At 40.1% G+C, this 19,450-nt stretch overlaps 1 protein-coding gene across 2 annotated transcripts in view; it reads left to right on the forward strand.

The window, feature by feature from the left end:
• Positions 1–222: 222 nt before the first annotated feature.
• LOC124721438 (hydroxysteroid dehydrogenase-like protein 2) overlaps positions 223–19,450 on the forward strand; it is a 50,524-nt gene continuing 31,296 nt past the window's right edge. The window contains exons 1-2 of one of the 2 annotated variants that reach the window (XM_047246415.1): positions 223–355; positions 6,365–6,528. In XM_047246415.1, the coding sequence (XP_047102371.1) occupies positions 342–355; positions 6,365–6,528 (178 nt within the window). In that variant the 5' untranslated portion in view covers positions 223–341. Of the gene's footprint in view, positions 356–528; positions 690–6,364; positions 6,529–19,450 lie in introns of those variants that run through there. The other variant, XM_047246416.1, reaches the window with a different exon arrangement.

The raw sequence follows: 19,450 nt of genomic DNA on the forward strand, positions 1-19,450 counted from the left end.
GACTTTCACTAGGAATGTAGTGGAAGTGTCATGATCATTAACGCCCATTTAACAGCGAAAGTCAATCTCTTGTTCATCATGACTACATCACACATTCCTGGGGAGAAAGAGCATATTAATCCCCGTAGCATATTAATTCTCGTAGGTCCACAACACCGATATTAAATTTATGAACTTCATTCCACTGAGCCAAGCTAGAGCTACAGTTCTGGACAAAGAGAACACAGCTGAAACAAAGTAACGCAGCGGTCTTCCAGAGTTGCTCTGTCACATATGGCATATGCATAGACATACAGCAAAAGCGTGAGAGAAGTAAAAAAAATTGTAGGAACTTCCACAAAATGCAGACAGCGAAGTACGATTACCCACAAAAATCTATGCTGTTTCTTTTGTAAACTTTTTTCACTATACTTAATGTGTTATTTATTGATCCTACGGAGCATTTGATGGTGGTTAATCGTTATATTGCCGAGTATGTTTTTCGTTTGTGAGCCACTTTTGTGTCGAGATCGCATGGAACCGACAGAAACTACATTGTGGTTCCATGCGATAAATAAAGCTACTTTGTCTTTCGTACGGTTTACTTATGTTACCGACAAACTTTGACATTCCTGGGCATTGGCCTTTGTAGTTTGTACCTAGGTTCAAGTGTGTTAGAAGTACGTGTATAGTGACACGATGAACAGTGGGTGAGTGTTAAAGCTCATTTCGTGAATAAAACAAGCGATTAAGTCTATTAAATCGTTGTATTTGGTTTGCAATATTTTCATTTCAACAATAGTGTCATGATCGTTACTGGAAAGATTATTTGTATATCTTAAAAAATGTTCGATGCACAGTTCCACTATGTGCTATAAAGGGAGGCAACATCTCGTATTTAAAATAATAAATGAAGAAATTCTTGCGTCTCTGCCGTTCATCTGTCGCTTGGTTATTTCAGTTTTACGCTGCAAAGTTAATTGTAGTCAAAGTGTATGACTATTTGTTAATGAACTCTTGAGTTTCACTCCTCCTCAGTATCATCAAATCGTGGCCAAATTTATATGATTTTATCCAATGTATGAGACCTAGAATATAACGATCAAGTCGTCAAGTTTAGTACTATTACGTCAAAATGATAGAATCCCATAATTTCGTTTTGAGTTGCATATTAGGAATATTATTACTGTCATTACTGGGTACATTGCTCAGAACATATTATAATGATGGTATGCAATTAGCCCTGTCAACTGAGTGTTGCTGGCTCTAGTCGGGAGGGGGGAGGGAATGGGGAGGCTGGCGGTGGCAGTGGCGGCAGCAGTAGCAGCTGCAGAGGGATATAGAAATAGGAGGGGAGAGATGCTTGTATAATAAATACGAAAACAAAAAGACCTCAATGATAACATAAAGCTCGAATTCACGATAAATGCCATACAGATGCTACAAACACCCTTGTATGTTTCAGAAGCAACCCTGGCATTTGGAATATACATTTAACATGTGCTGAAATAAAATTGATAGTCAGCCTAATAATACAAACAAATCCTGTTTGTTGTGACTTGACTGGAGAAATAGTACCATGGCAGGGATGGGCTGATAATTTTATTGGTGTTTTGCCATATTTGTCGTGTATTCCAGTCCAGCCATAATTTCTAGTAAACTTTGGATCACAAAATAATTGTAATAAGTTTTTAAAATAACTTCTATTTTCAGCATCTTTAATATCATAGTGGCTGCACATGTACAGAGATAATGTGTTAATGACAAATAATATTTTAAAGTAAATGATTACAGCTGAAGGAAAACATCGCAGCAAAGGATCTTTCAGACTTATTTACAGGATCTTGGCTGAAGAAGACTTTGCCTCAAAACTAGAACTGTGTTGTGATTAGTCTCATTCACTTGAAAGAAAGCAGACAAGACACAAAAAGAAATTATAGACATATCAGGTTAGGGAACAAGCTGGCTTTAAAAGTGGATACAGCATAGTGGACCGCTTGTAAGCCATGAATGATAGTCTGGAGCATTGAATATGAATTAGTGCTTTGCCAGGGCTTCATGGATTCTACAAAAGGGTTTGACTCAGTTTCAGCAAAATATGTACTAACAGCCCAGGTAAATATTTATTCGTATTAGTATTGTGAAGTACATGTGTATCAAAGCTACTTGCATAATGCTATAGTAGTGGTAAGATAGTGGATGAGCTTTCCGGAGAACAGCAGTTTAGATCCCCTGCCGGCTAATTTCAGTTTTCCATAGTTTACCTAATTTGCTTGAGACAAATGTCAGGATGAGTATTTTGAAGGGAAATGGCCAATTTCCTTCTTTATTCTTCCCAACCAGAACTTGTTTTGTTTCAAATGATCTTGTTGACTGGAGGCTGTAATCTAATCTCCCTTCAAAGCTAAAGCTTGCATTGGATCTAATTATTGGATTGGGAAAATCAGAATGGAAAGAAGTCTAGCAAGGAACTGCCATATCCCCAAATCTGTAGAGGAAAATTTAAGATACCTAAACTGAAAAAAGTATGTGTTAATAAAACATACCTGAAACTGAGTAAAATTTCAGCATGTAAGAGGGAATGTAGTGTGACACTGAAAATATGGGTTGTGCCAGAAGACATACTTGTATAGCCGATTGGTAAGATGGCGGCCTGTGAAATGCACAAAATCCAGATAGGAATCCCAACCCTTGCACAGATTTTAAACTGTCATTTCTGGAAGTTTACTGTGCAAGTTTGAAAGTGGGCCTTAGAATCAATTATAATGTAGGCCTATAATCAACACAATACAGAAGATTACCTGAAGCCTTCTATACCACTTTGCCAAATTGAAACAGAACTGTCACCTTTCAACATAACCTAACCTAGGCCTTAGTTGTGTCACCACAACTAAGATTTTATGTTCGTGTTTGTTGGCTTCACCAACTCACAACTTTCAACCTTTAGGTGCCAGTTCAGTTGTAAGCTGGTGAAGCAATGTCAGACATCTCAATTAAACCTAAATGTCTTGGTTCTAACTGCGTGTGATGTTAGGGATGACAAAGTTAATGACACTCTAGGGAGGCAGGGTTGTAGCTTATCTACGATGATATTCATCTGTATATTGAGCAAGCAGTAAAGGAAACAAAAGAAAAAGGAATTAAAGTCCAGGGAGAAGAAACAAAAACTTTGATGTTTGCCGATGATATTGTTATCCTGTCAGAGGTGGCAAAGGACTAGGAAGAGCAGTTGAACGGAATGGACAGTGTCTTAAAAGGAGGATATAAGATGAACATCAACAAAAGCAAAACAAGGACAATGGAATGTAGTCAAATTAAATCAGGTGATGCTGAGGGAATTAGATTAGTAAATGAGGCACTTAAAGTAGTAAATGAGTTTTGCTATTTGGGAAGCAATAACTGATGATGGTCAGAGTAGGGGGTACATAAAATGTAAATTGAATTGGCAAGAAAAGCATTGCTGAAGAAGAAAAATTTGTTAACATAGAGTATAGATTCAAGTTTCAGAAAGCCCTTTCTGAAAGTATTTGTATGGAGTCTAGCCATGTATGGAAGTGAAACATGGATGATAAACTGTTTAGACAGGAAGAGAAGAGGAGCTTTCGAAATGTGGTGCTACAGAGGAATGCTGAAGATTAGATGGGTAGATAATCTAACTAATGAGGTAGTACTGAATAGAATTTGGGAGAAGAAAAATTTGTGGTACAACCTGACTAAAAGAAGGGATCAGTTGGTAGGGCACATTCTGAGGGATCAAGAGATCACCAGTTTAGTACTGGAGGGAAGTGGGGGGGGGGGGGGGGATTGTAGAGGAGGACAGAGAGTTGACTACAGTAGGTAGATTCAGAGGGATGTAGGTTGCAGTAGTTACTTGGAGATGAAGACTTCAAACTGAAGACCACAACAACAGTCTGAGTTTTTTCTGCTAATAAAGTATTATGTCTGCAGTGTTGTGTGTGTATTTTGGGATAAGTTGTATGGAAGTCCTTTTTATCCTCTTCCTCCCCCCCCCCCCCTCCTCCCTCGGTGTTATGTTTCTGTTATCATTTGCCATTTAGTGGCATGTCGTCATGGTAAGGAAAAACGTTGAAGTAATTGATGAATAAGGGGTGCCCACACAACCTTTTGCACACAAGTGAGGTGAATAAACTGTGTTTCTTGCTCCATCTAATGAAGTGCTGCTTCATGCAACAACTGTGAAAGGCAATAAAACACATAGTACCAGGATCATCTGTATTTTCATGTTGACTGTGAAGAGTAAATTCATTTTGTTACTTACGCCTCCTCCTCTCCCATCCTCATTTTATGTCAGTGTTCTTGCTGTTAATGTTATGAAATGTCTCAATGTAACAGCAACTGTCATTTTAAATTAAGGCATTCGAGAGTTATCCCAGCATCTCGCCACGCAGATTGCCGATCAGGAATTGGTTAACACAGGTTGAACAGCATGAGAGAAAAATGAACACTTAAGTGTCTCCGTGCGATTTCTGTTATTTTATTACAATGATGGTTTCTCCCTGTGTAGGTGGGCACAAATAATATATAATCGGATTTGGAGGAGAAATTTGGTGATTGAAATTTCATGAAAAGTTCCTGCTGCAACAAAAACACCTTTGTTTTAATGATTGTAAGCCCAGTTCGCATGTCATATCCATGGCACTGGTCCCATGACCACCTCTGGACTTTTTTGATGTTCTCCATTAATCCCATCTGATGTGGATCCCACACTGCACAGCAGTATCCAGAAAAGGGCAGACAAAGTGTAGTGTAATCAGTCTCTTCAGTAGACCTACTGCATTTTTAAAGTGTTCTGCCAATAAATTGCAGTCTTTGGTTTGTTTTCCCCACAATGTTATCTATGTGATTGTTCCAGTTTAAGTTATTTGTAATTGTAATCCCCAGGTATTTAGTTCAATTCACAGCCTTTAGATTTGTACGATTTATTATGTTATTTAAATTTAGCAGATTGCGTGTAGTATTCTTGTGGATGACTTCACACTTTTCACTATTTAAAGTCAGTTGCCTCTTTTTGCACCATGCAGATATCTTGTCTATATTATAATAGGATTTTCTTTTGAAGTTTAAAGATTGAGCTAGGAAAAAACTACCTACATCACAAAAGAATAATGGTACAACAAATTTAAACATCTGTTAGATGTGTAGTTCTCTCTGGTTATCCCTCACTCCAAATTCCTATTTCTGGTGTTGATTCTGTGCTGGTACTAGATATATCACTTATGCACTGCTCCTGAAGAAAGGATTACATAACTTGTTTCTTTCAAGTCCATATATTTAAATGTGGTATTCTGTCCACATTTGTAGTAATGCACAGTTTGTGTTTATAACAATAGTTGCTTTGACATTTAGCCACTGATTTTATATATAGTATTAAATACTCAGCAGTTACTGCATCATACCATTCCACAGCAAAACTCACAAAATTTTGTTATATTAGCATACAACAACAATCGCCTCTTACAGTGAATTGACTCTGATTTACTCTGCATTATGTAATGTGTTTTGGGCTTACCATTGTCATTAAAACACCTTGCTTCTGTACAACATATTGAATGAAGCTAGATTATTTTTTTAGCTTATTGTTGTTACTGTGGGTATAATTTATCAGTACAATAATATAACTACATAACTGCTCTTAAAGAAGCACTTAAGTGTAGTACATTAGAGTTCATCAGTACTTACCGATTGGTGTTATTGCCTTTCACAGGCAAGTGCTCTACTGAGTTTCAAATCAGCATATACTCCGCAGTGGAGTGAAAATTCATTCCGGAAATTTAAGATGTAGTTTGACAGCAGATGTGTCTGAACTTGACTCTTGGGATGATGTTTGATACCAAGATTTTTGTATTTTTTTAGTGGAGGCAACTGTTGCACATACTCTTACACTTAAAAGATAGTGGGAAGTGTAATTCAGCCAGTGTGTGGAAACAAGAGAAAAATCTGTTGTAAACTTGGGCAGCTGGTTCATTAGGTATGGATGCAGTGGCTTTTCACATTTTAAATGATTTTCACCTGTGTTAGGAACCAAATAAAACAAAAAAATTCTACTTACTTATTGGCAGCAGACTGATGCATTTGAGGAGGAGTTGGCAAGAGCATTAGGGTAGCTCTCATTTGGTAAGAGAGAAAAGAATGTGAAGGAATGGGGCTGTTCAGGACTTAAGTCACAGTCCTACCCATGAATCTAGTAAGTGAAGAGAGATAGAGCTGAACAAGGGAAGAGGAAAATAAACAGTGACATTCAATTTTTGTACAGACTCTTATTTTTAAATATTATAGTGACAATATTTCTACCTGTCTGTGTTACCTTGTCTTTACTGTTTGACAGTTAGTTAATTATAAAATGTTTACTTTTCTGTATTTGCAGAAAGCTGGTTGGTCAGACTCTCTTTATAACAGGTGCCAGCAGGGGCATAGGAAAGGCAATAGCAATAAAAGCTGCCAGAGATGGTGCAAATGTTGTAATAGCTGCCAAAACTAGTGAGCCACACCCAAAGTTGCCTGGCACAATTTACAGTGCAGCTGAGGAAGGTAATTTAATTAATAATTATCATTATGCTAATTTTAGATTTCCTTGACTATTTGCAAAATTTATTTTGATTTGTTGTTGTTATCTATAGTCCATACCATTTAGTCTATTAATGATCCAGTCTGTTATATCTTTGCAGTTAACCATAAACCTCTCAAAATGAAAGGCATGTTCTACTCTGGAATTTCACTGTACACCTTATAATATTGTAGCATAACGTGTAATTTCCTGGTATTTTGTAGTACCACAACAGTTTTGTGAATGCTGTTGTATTCCATGTATTAAAAGGAGGATTATTAGATTTTATATACTGATGTTCAATTTCTTCCACAGAGAAAAAGTGACTTTCACTGTGTGTTTGTCAAGTGCGATCTTGTTGGAGAAAGTTATTCTGAGAACATACTGAAAGTAGTAAGCCTACATAGAATTTATCTAGTTGTGAAGAAGTGCACAAACATCACTGTTTTATATAAAATATACTTCCTGCATCCCTTCCCATTTGTATAGGGTTGCAATTATTGAACTATATGAAATAAAATAATCATAACGTCTGAATGGTTTGCATTAGGATGTTCAAACTGCATGGTTGGTGGTGGGGAATGATGGGAATTAGTATGCGCATGCACACGTTCTTTGTTGTTGTCGGCAGTTTGCACATGAAAATGTCATGGTACAGTGTCCCTGAGCATATAGCGCTTGTGAAGGCTTACTGTGCAAGCAATAACAGCCCAACTGCAGCTCAAAAGAACTTTGCGACTAAGTTAAAGCTGAAAACAACCGGTCCAATTGTGCTAACAATCAACAATTTGATTTGCAAGTTTGAGAGAATGGGTAGTGTTTGTGATAAGTGTTGGCAATGTCGGTTGTCTAAAAAGAGTGAAAACACCTGAAAACATCAAGAAGACACGCTGTGTTTCAAACCAGCCCCAGGAAATTGATCAGGTGAGCTGCACACCAGGTGGGAATCAATCACAAGACACTGCGACAAATTGTTGTTGAAGACCGGCATCTCTTCCCATACAGAATTCAAACCCATCAGCCATTAAGTCCCGGAGCCATGAAACAGTGATTGTTTTTTGCCAACACTATTGTCCACACAATTGACGAACAGGACTTTGATGTGAATGTTGTTTGGTTTAGCAACATAGCCCACTTTTATTTGGAGGTGTTCGTCAGTAAGCAAAACTGGCGCACTTGTGGGACTGAGAATCTTCATTTTGTGATTGAGAAGTCTTTTCATCCTCAACTGACCGAGCGAGGTGGCGCAGTGGTTAGACAGTGGACTCGCATTCGGGAGGACGACGGTTCAATCCCACATCCGGCCAGCCTGATATAGGTTTTCCGTGATTTCCCAAGATCACTCCAGGCAAATGTCGGGATGGATCCTTTGAAAGGGCACGGCCAACTTCCTTCCCCGTCCTTCCCTAATCCAAAAAGAGACCGATGACCTCGCTGTCTGGTCTCCTTCCCAAACAACCCAACCCTTGATGCGTGTCATCCTCATCTGGTGACTGGCGTGCAATGTCCAGTCACAAAACAATCGGTGCTGTATGCCTTGGTAGCAAGGTGAGTAAAGAACGGTACATGAATGTTTTGGAAGATGATTTCATCCCCATTATCCAAAGTGACCCTGATTTCAACAAGATGTGGTTCAAGCAAGATGGAGCAGCTTGACCCCATCTAAGCAGGAGTGTGTTTGATGTCTCAGTGGAGCACTTTGGGGACCACATCCTGTCTCTGGGGTACCTGGGGGCCACTGGAATGGACCTCAATTGGCCACCGTAGTCTCCAGATCTGGACACATGTGCCTTTTTGTGGGGCTGTGTTAAAGACAAGGTGTAGTGCAATAACCTCAAAACCATTGCTGAGCCGAAAACAGCCATTCAGGTGGTCATCGACAGCTTCGATGTTCAGATACTTCAGCGGGTCATGCAGAATTTCGCTATTCTTCTGTGCCACATCATCGCCAGTGATGTCGTAACCTAAGTTTGAATATGGTTGGTGATGTTTACATGTTAAGTGAAGTGTGTGCATGCTGTAGTTTGTAACTAATTTATGTTTTTTCCCTGTAATTCAATTGTCACCCTGTAGAACACAAGGCAGAGAGAAGATAAATATTTGGGGATTGTACTATTAACTGTTGATCACGTGAATGTAAACTGTTCAGATACTGAAAATGACATGTGGATATCTGTTAATTTTTCTGTTGTACAACTAATATTTCATTATTTTTTTTAAAACAATGCCAGTTTGTACCATTGTTCTCTCTCTCTCTCTCTCTCTCTCTCTCTCTCTCTCTCTCTCTCTCTATTTCTAATCATCTTTTTTCCTTAATGAATAATATTTATTTTAGTTATGATTAAGGGGATAAGATTATAGGGCTTGGGTCAAGACATGAGAGACTGACTTCTGTGGTTCCAGAATAGAATAAAGAGTTGACAACATTGGTTGTAAGTGCTAGTTTGAGATGAAAAGGTAAGCTGCAGCTTACCAGTCACTGGTCTGATAAAGGCCCTCCTCTTGACACTCCCCTCAAGTAATATTACTTCATGATCACAAAAGATGTCTCTACATTAAGAGATAAATTATTAAATACTGTTTATTGTTATTGTTGTTGATAATAATGCAACTGTGTAAGTAATTTTCAAATGACTAATAATGAGCTGGGAATATGGAAGGTGGTGCACATAACCTTGATGCAAATTGGCCTGGTATATGCCTGGAATGATTTGGGAAATTCATGGAAATGCAAATCAGCTAACAATCATGTCACATTGGTGCAAGAACAATAAGTTCAGTAAGTTACAATAGTGTAAGTCAAGGTCAAATGGACCTTTGATATTCCTGCTGAGTTTAGAAGAACTATGCTAAGAAAAAAGCTTCTAACATGATTGCCAACAACTGTTGGAGATATTTATATGCTTACATCAGAAGCTGTTGGTGAAATAGTGTCATATCAGGAGAAGAATGTACACTTGTAGAGGATTGAGAGGTGTCAACTGAAGTATCTCAAGGTTATAAGTACTTAACCACAGTTCCAGACTCGGAAGAGATTCATAAGCTTATAATGTTAAACTATCGTTGGCAATTCAGAAGTGTAAAGAAATTGATAGCATTTGAGGTGAGTTAATGTTGAATTATGAAAGAAGAGGATAAAATTAAACAATGGAAACTCCAAATAGACATATCAACAATGTAGGGAAAGATAGATTGCTATTTACCATGCAGGTGATGCATTAAGTAGCAGACACACCATTGAGAGACTTACACATAAGCTTTTGACCACAGCTTTCGTAAAAAAAAAAGAAATACACACCATTCATTCACACAAATAAGCACACCACACGCACACATGACCCCCAACACTAGTGGCTTGGGCCAGAATGGCAGCATGAGCTGCCAGACTTTGCAGTAGTTTGTGTGCGTGTGTGTGTGTGTGCGTGTGCGCGTGTGCTTGCGCGCGTGTGCTTGCTTGCTTGCGTGAATGAATGTGGGGGGTTTCTCTTTTTCTGATGAAGGATGTGTCTGAAACCTATGTTTGAGTGTCTTTTAATTGTGCCTGTCGGCAACTTAACATGTCATCTTTATGGTAAGTAGTAATATATCTTTTCCTACATTGTTGAAAAGAATAACATTGAAATTTTCAGAGGAAGTAGCCTCTGAAACAGTGTCTCTTGGGGTAAATTAATATAAGAGGAGTGGAATATAATAAAGAACAAAATCTTAAGGCTAGAGTGGCCAATATAGAAAACAAATCAAGGTAAACTCAAAATTGCAATATATAGACACACACATAAACTGGGAAATAATATGATTATAGAATTGACATTTCTCATAGGTAGCTTACAAGTAATTCTAGTAAAGAGAAAACATATAAGTCTGTGGAGTGCACTTAGGGAGCTTCTGTCAAGTGCAGAAGGAAAAATTGACAGCAAGAGTGTATTAAAAATCTCTTTGGTACAATTTGATGAATCACTGAATGATATGAAATTTCGAGACTTACAGGTCTAGAATGACAAGGGTGGGACAGATAGCTGGCCATGGCCTTATAATAGAGACCTTCCCAGTATTTGCATAAAATAATTTAGGGAACTTAAATCAGGATGGCTGGTTGAAGACTGGAGCCTTTACCTTCCTGAATACAAGGCCACTCTGTTTAAAACAGTGGCACCCCATTAAGTTTACACCTAGTATACAATACTCTTTTACAAATAAGTTATTTAATAGTGATAAAAGGCCACACTGTTCATTTCTCACTCCCTGTCACTACACACACTATACACTGAGGTGACAAAAGTGGTGGGATACCTCCTAATATCATGGCGGGCCTCCTTTTGCCTAGCGTAGTGCAGCAACTCGATGTGGCAAGGACTCGGCAAGTCATTGGAAGTTCCCTGCAAAAATATTGAGCCATGCTGCCTGTATAGCCATTCATGATTGTGAAAGTGTTGCCAGTGCAGGATATTGTGCACAAAATGACCTCTTAGATTATGTCCCATAAATGTGCAATGGGATTCATGTTGGGTGGCGAAATCATTGGCTTGAATTGATCAGAATGTTCCGTAGGCTAATCGTGAACAATTGTGGCCCCATAAAAAGTCCATCATAGTTGGGGAACATGAAGTCCATGAATGGCTGCAAATGGTCTTAATGGAACTGAACATTACCATCGCAAGTTAGTGATCCATGTAAACACAATGCAAAATCTCTTAAAGTGTGTTAAATAAAACAAATGTAATTAACATTCTACATATTTATTTCTCAACAGTCACCATAGCAACGAACACATTTCTCCCAACGAGAGACAACCTTGAATGTGCTTTTACTACTTAATCACTATCAGAGCCCTTTAAGTTTTGGAAACAGATGAAAATCTGATGGAGACATGAGAACTGTAAGGAGGATGACATGACAATGTACCCAAGATGTTGGATTGCTGTAGATGTCACAGGACTCATGTGGTCTGGCATTGTCATGCTGAAGGAGGAGGTGTTCTCTGTATGGGAACTTAGTTCAGGCATGCTGTTTCTAATGCACTGACGTAGTTACGTTGCACACGGTCATGTTACATGCTACAATATCAGAACCCTCTAGTGCAGAGGGCAGCAACTGTATGGCATTAAGAATACAGATGTCAAATGTTAATAACATTTGTTTTATTTTAAAAGCTTTAAGAGTTTCAAGTAAAAAATTGAGTGGTGTTACTTTTCAGCACACCCTCATATTACTCATTACTCCATCTTAACTCTGTTCACACATTACCTTGTGGTCTATTGAGTTAGCAGCCTGTCCTTCATGAAATATTGTTAATGTGCCAGCCTTTATGAATTTTACTCTACATCCACTGCTGACAATATCTAATGAATCTAGTGGTATACACGCTAATCAGCCAGAACATTGTGATCACCTACCTAATAGTCAGTTTGGCACAGATGACAGCAGCGACATGTCGTGGCATGGAAGCAATGAGGCCTTGGTAAAGTCACTGGAGGGACTTGTACCCACGTGGGCAAACAAAAGTTACTTAACTCTTGTAAATTCTTGGGAGGGTGCGATGAGCATCCCAAATGTGTTTGCTTGGCTTCAGATATGGTGATTCGGGTTGGGGGGTAGCACATCAATTGTAACTCACCACTGTGTTCCTGGAACCACTCCATCACACTCCTGGCCTTGGGACATTGCGCATTATCTCACTGAAAAATGCCGCTGCCGTTGGGAAACACGATCATCATGAAGGGCTATATGTGGTCTGCAACCAGTGTACAATACTCCGTGGTCATTGTGGTGCCTTTTACAAGCTCCACTGGACGTATAGGTCCCACGCAAATGTTCCACAGAGCTTAATGGAGCTGATGCCAGCTTCTCGATCTCGCAGTACAGGTGTCAACGAGCTGCTCCCCTGGAAGACGACAGATTCGCGCCCTCCCTTCAGCACGGTGAAGAAGGTATCGGGATTTGTGAGACAGTGCAACGTTCTGCCACAGCACCAATGACCTGTGCCAATGGTCACATGCCCATTTCAGTTGTAGTTGCCAATGTCACGGTGTTAACATCGACACATTTGTAGGTCATCAGCTGCGAAGGGTCACTATTAGGGATGCTCGGTGTGCTGTGTGTTCAGACATGCTTGTACTCTGTCCAAGCATTAAAGTCTGATGTTAGTTTTGCCACAGTTTGCTGTCTGTCGTGTTTTATCAGTCAGTCTGTCCGACATTTGTAATAAGGGGTGGCCATCCGACCCCATGACGTCTGGACGTGGTTTTACCTTCGTTGTGCCATGTGTTAAAGACACTCATCATAGCATTCCTTGAACATCCAAGAAGTCGTGCAGTTCCCAAAATGCTCGTGGCAAGCCTCCAGGCCATCACAATCTACCCTCAGTCAAACTCAGATCATGTGCCTTCCCCATTCTACACACAGACAGCATGCTCATTGATACTGCATGCACCTTGCATGTGTCTCGCTAGCAATCATTCCTTGCCAGGTGATGCTGTTACTGCCCAGACAGGTTTATATCGATAGATTGGTGGTCATAATTTTCTGACTGAGCAGTGTATGGGCTCATATCTGTTTTGATACTTTGCAAGCATATGTATTGTTTACTAAGCAAAAATATAAAAATGTGTCCAATGCTTCCCTGACATTTTGTAACACGTCAACACAGTACTACCATCTGCAGTCTTCTGGATCTTTTGGATTGGTAGGGTTTGCTGAGTTTTGGATGATAAAAACTCGTGAAATACATTTTGATTCCTAGGAAGAAATTTTTGTCTATGATTCTGCAACTAGTTGATGGTAGATGCATTGGTCTCCATATTTTGCATCTGTGGTGCCATCTTTCTTAAAAACTGATGCACCCCAGGCCAGACATAGAACCAGTTCTTCCAACAACATACAACTAACAGCATTAACAAGTGGAAACAGTTGCCTTGTGCAGCCAATGTAAAAGTGTACAAGAAAATGGAAAGACAAGGTTGAAATATGAACAATATTATGAAAAGGATAGGTTGCTACTTGCCATAAAGATGACACATTGAGTTCCAGACATGCACAATGAAAAGACTGTTACACACTGAGCTTTTGGCCAAAGCCCTTTTCAGAAGAAAAAGGAAAACACACACAACTGCCATTTCCAGTTACTCTGGCCAGACAGCAACTGTTGTGTTGAACAAAAGCAGCAATCTGAAGTGGGGCTGGGAAGGTAGAGGGTTAGAAGGGTATATGTGGAGGAGAGAAGAGTGCTGTCTGGTGGAGCACACAGGGACTAGAAGATGGCAGGAAGAGGTCCAGCTGCATCGTCAGGAGGCTGGGGGGGGGGGGGGGGGAGGGAGGGGAGGGAGGGAAGGGGGACATGGGGATCAGAAAAGGAGAGGAGCAGAGAGGAGAAAAGACCAGTAGGTGTGTTGACAGAGAGCAGCACACAGTGAGGGGATGTGATTTGGGAGGAGGTGAGAGGACAGATGGGGCACAAACTGTTGAGTGGAGGCTGTAGGGACAGTAAGTTATCATAGGTTCAGGCCAGGATAATTTAAAGAGCAGAGAATATGTTGTAAGGACAGCTCCCATTTGGGTATTTCAGAAAACTGGTGGTGGAGGATAGGATCCAGATGGCCCAAGTTGTGAATCAGGCATTGCAGTCAAGCATGTTGTGTTCAGCTGCATGTTGTGCCAAGGGTCGTTCACTTTGCATTAGGCCACAGTTTGGTAGTGGCCATTCATCCTAGTGGACAGCTGATTGGTAGTTATAGCAATATAAAAAGTTGTGCAGTGAATATAGTAGAGCTGGTATATGACATGGCCACATTCACAGATGGCTGGGCTTCTGATGGAGTAGGATAAGACTGTGTCAGGACTGGAAGAGAAAGTGTTGGGTGGGTGGATTGGGCAGGTCAAGTACCTGGGCCTTCCACAGAGGTGTAATCCCAATGGCAAGGGGATGGGATTGGTAGTGACAGTGGGACGGACTACAGTGTTGCAGAGGTCGGTTGGGTGACAGAACATCAATTTGGGGGGGGGGGGGGGGTGGTATCTTGGGTAGGTGTCCATTTCAGGGCACGAGGATAGATAATCAAAGCCCTGATGAAGGATGTGATTCTGCTGTCATCCAGTACCACCCCAGACTGGAACAACTTAACCACATCGTTTGTCAGGGCTTTGATTATCATAATGCCCTCAAATGAAGGACATCCTACCCAAGATCCTTCCCACCTCACCTAAAGCGGTGTTCCATCACCCACCTTACTTCTGCAGTATCCTTGTCCATTCATATGCCACTCCCAGTCACAAGCCCTTACCATGATTATCATACATCTGCAGAAGAACCAGGTGCAAGACTTGTTCAATCCATCCACCCAGCACACCTATTCCAGTGCTGTCATAAACTTACCCTGCCCCATCAGAGGCCAGACCACCTGTGAAGGCAGGCATGTCATATACAACCTCAGCTGCAATCATTGCACAACTTTCTATATTGGTATGACTACCGACTATTTGTCTACTGGGGTGAATGGCCACTGACAAATTGTGGCCAAGAGTAAAGTGTACAACGTACAGCTGTACATAACACGCTTGATTTCAATGCCTGCTTCACATCCCGGGCCATCTGGGTCCTCCCCTCCACCACCAGCTTCTCTGAACTGTGCAAATGGGAGTTACCTTAAAACACATTCTCCAATGCCAGAGTAATCCAAGCCACAACCTACAGTAACCTACTTTCCTCACATCCTCTGCCCAATGGTTTCTGCCCCCTGTTCCCTATTACCTCCTTCCAATTTACATCCTCTCACCATCATTGTGCACCGCTCTCTGCCAACACACTCACCAGTCTGTTCCTCCCTCTGCTCCTCCTCTTTTCCGCTCCCTGTTACTCTCAAAGCTTCTTGATGCTGTGCCTGGCAGCCTTGTCTTGCCACCTTCTAATCCCTGCATGCTCTGCCAGACATGGCTTTTCTCTTCCCCACCTGTCCCCTCCTATCCCTCCACCTTCCCTGCCCCACTGCAGACTGCTGCTTTTGCTCAATGCAGCAGTTGCTGTCTGGCCAAAGCAGCTGGAGATGGGAGTCATGTGTGCACGAGGGGTGTGTGTGCTTGTGTTGATGTGTGTGTTTTTTCCTTTCTTTTCTGGAAAAGGCTTTGACCAGTATGTAACAGTCATTTTGTTGTGCCTGTCTGTAACCTAACGTGTCATCTTTATGGTGAACAGCAATCTATCTTTTTCAGAATGCTGTCAGTATAAAAGTGTAATAAGTATATCATCTAGTGCAGTAGGTTTGTTATTATTGATTGGCTGTAATGGCGCTTAAATTCCATAATTACTTGTCTTGTTTACTCGTATACCATAGTATATTCTTCTTTCATTTTACTTAGTCATTTCATACAGTAAGTTTTACATTGAATTTCAAATAAATTCATCATCTGTTGTCAAATGTTGTGGTTTTTATATTTGCATTTTTGTGTTCTTTGTGTCTGCACACAGGTTTATCATGCATTTAACAAAGTACTATCCTCTCATGGCATTAACCAAGTTTTATTACCGCTTTTTAACATCGCCATTTGGCCAATGTGGGATAACCTGACACAGCATGTTAAAGTATATTAGTAGCATTTCAGGTGTCATTTAGGAGGTTATTTAGTTTTCAGCTGAGCACTATTGTTGGATCTGCCATTATTATGTTAGAGAACTTTCCTAACATTATAAAATAATGAGAACAATGTGACTAGTGCTTGGCTAGCTATAGAAAGAATGCTGATATCAGTGAATCAGTGATATATTACTTTCGTTATGTTGGAGATGGTGCACAATAACATTGACTGGAGAACAGGTTTGAAGTACATCAAACCAACCTTATAGTTGACGATAAAAATTGCCTTTATTAAAATAGAATACTGTGCCATTGTAAAATTCTTTGTTTTGAATAGTTCATCCAAACTCAATAAGGTTCTTGTCGGTATACAAATTATCAAGAACACCCTGAGGAAGCCCATTTGCAATACTGGCCAAAATGTTAGAGAATTTTACACATTGACAGTTCGGTCACATACCCAGAAGAATTTTATTGTCTGTGACAACGGCTGCAGAAGCCTCTGCTTACAGTTCATCCAAAGGCTTATAATGGGTCTGTTACTTCATTTCCTACAGTAAAGAAATAGTTGGCAGTTTCCTACAGTAAAGAAATAGTTGGCAGAATTAAAATGTAGCATAGTTTTCTTGAAGATAATTCATGAGAAAGACAACGTAAATGGCAACCATGGACACAAGTATAAAAATGTGCAGTAAAGTATTGACTGATTGGGAGGTACAGTTGAATGAAATAGCTCTATCTGCATATTATTATTATTATGACAAAAAGTGCTTTGACTGTGAATAAGTGAAGGGATTTAATCTGTGTCATGATGAGGAGGTAGTAAGATAGGCTCCTGTCAAATGGGCTGACATGAGGAGGTGCAAAAACTGAATGGAAAAGAGGAAAAATGCAGTTCAAGAATTAATAGGAAGAGAGATGTGAATTCTTCTACCTGTTGTGTGCCTACCTTCTGCCAACAAGAAGCTGCCAGTATATAACGATACTATTATTGTGGAACAGGCCTCAGTGCACTTGGTTCACACAGCTGCTGCCTACACAGCCCAATCATGTCCAACAGTGGAGTTCTTGATGCTGTTCGTTATGGTATCGTAGGATCTCAGATGTCAGCAAAAGCAGGTGCTGAATCAAATTTGACCAAAGGCTTCAGATTTCTGTTGACTCACAACAGGAGCAAGATGACACAGTGGAGGAAGAAAACAGAAAAACTGGAGTAGATAAGTAACTTATTGTCCTTCCAGCCCATGGTTGTGCTGCTCCCAAGTTTTAGTTGGTATTATCTGCTGCGTAAATAGAAAACAATTCACGATTAACTAAACTAAAATACATTGGATGCTTGTGTGCACAGTGACCATTGAATATTGAAATTTAGAGGAGGACAGCAGTCAGTTGCAACAATCCATAATTTATTGCAGATCTAGATTTAGACTTTAACATGATCATCAGTGCATTATCAGATGAGTCATATAGGGACCAACATGTCGGAACATAAACTTGTGGCAAATGACACGAGCGTGACAAATTACATTAGTCATTACGTGGCAGAAACAAAACTAAGGCCATTGCAGTCGGAGTTTTGTTTCTGCCATATAAAGTCTTGTCATTTATCACAAGTTTATACTCCAACATGTTGGTACCTACATGACTCTTCTGGTAATGCACCGATGACTGTTATTGTCAAAATCTAGATCTGCAATAAATTATGGAATTTTTGCAGCTGACTGCTGTCCCCCTCTAAATTTGAGAATTCAGGAATAAACCTTCTGTGGTTAATTAATAATAAAGGGTGGGCTAGAATTAAACTTTCACTACTTGAGCCAGTGGAGATAGAAAATTATTTACCATATTGATACCTAACTTTATAGAGATAATGCTCAGACTGTGCAGTACAGGGTTTGTGGTGTTATTGGTGTCACAAGACTTGCTGTTTGGCACTGGTACTGCTATGATGACATAGTGTTGAAACACAAGCAATAGTGTGCATTACAGTTGCAGACGGTCAACATGGATCTGGGCTAGGTGAGCTGGGCTTTTACTCATAAAGTTGTTTTATCAAAACAACACCAATAGTTCTGCTGCTCTTCGCAAGTATTGATGCATTAAAGGGATACCGAGAGGACTGCTTTCAAGACTTGGGGGGTGAAGAATGATTCAGAAGTTTGAATTAATTGGTGATTTGGCCATTGCTCCTGAAAGAGGCTGATGGCCAGTTGTGCCACAAATTGTTGAAGAAGTTACTGTTACCATGGCTGAGAAAGCTGGACTCAATGTGTGATCTTAAAGTGGTGCATGAGCTATGTCATAACAGCTGAATATTCCGTGGTCCACAATTCGAAAAGTGCTGTGAACAATTTTGAAATGATGTCCGTATAATCTTCCAGGCTGTCATGGATGCAGATGGTCATCACATTGAGCAACATTCGTAACCTGGTATGTACAAGGGCTATCCACAAAGTACATTACGTTTTGGAATTAAAAATAAATAAAGTATTGGAAATTTTTTTTATTATATACAGATGAAAGCCACACTTAAATACTACTTTTCTACATAGTTTCCATTTAAATTAAAGCACTTATCGTAGCACTAGACGAGCTCGGAAATTCCTTCGTTGTAAAATTCGGCCGCCTGCACCTTCAACCACGTGGTTACCTCTTCTTGAAGCTGTGTGTCGTCATCAAAATGCTGCATAGCTAACCACTTCTTCATTGCTGGGAATAAGTGGAAGTCGCTCGGTGCCAGGTCCGGACTGTATGGCGGATGAGGCAACAACTCCCACTTAAAAGATTCGAGAACTTCACGAGTGGCATTTGCCGTGTGGGCCCAGGCGTTGTCGTGAATCAGCTAGATCTTTGAGCCCAACTTTCCCCTGCGCTTGTTTTGTATTGCTCTTTTGAGGTTGTGCGGAGTTTGGCAATACCTTTGAGAGTTTATTGTAGTGCCTCTTTCCAGGAAATCCACAAAAATCACACCTTTTCTGTCCCAAAAGACAGTCATTACGTGGTTGAAGGCGCAGGCGGCCGAATTTTGTGACGAAGGAATTTCCAAGCTCGTCCATCGCTATGATAAGTGCCTTAATTTAAATGGCAACTATGTTGAAAAGTAGTATTTAAGTGTGGCTTTCATCTGTATATAATAAAAAAAAATTTCCAATACTTTATTTATTTTTAATTCCAAAACGTAATGTACTTTGTGGGTAGCCCTCGTAATTAACAAATGCTACCCTCTCGTGTGGAAAATAAAATTAGTTGCTTTCAGTGGTTTATTCATTATTTGTTTTCTTCATGTTGTTAAAAATGTTTCCACAAAGTTTTATTGTCCTACAATCACTGTTTTTCATGTGGG

The sequence above is a fragment of the Schistocerca piceifrons genome, chromosome X (genome assembly GCF_021461385.2).
Source record: "Schistocerca piceifrons isolate TAMUIC-IGC-003096 chromosome X, iqSchPice1.1, whole genome shotgun sequence".
NCBI classification, from domain to species: Eukaryota; Metazoa; Arthropoda; class Insecta; order Orthoptera; family Acrididae; genus Schistocerca; species Schistocerca piceifrons.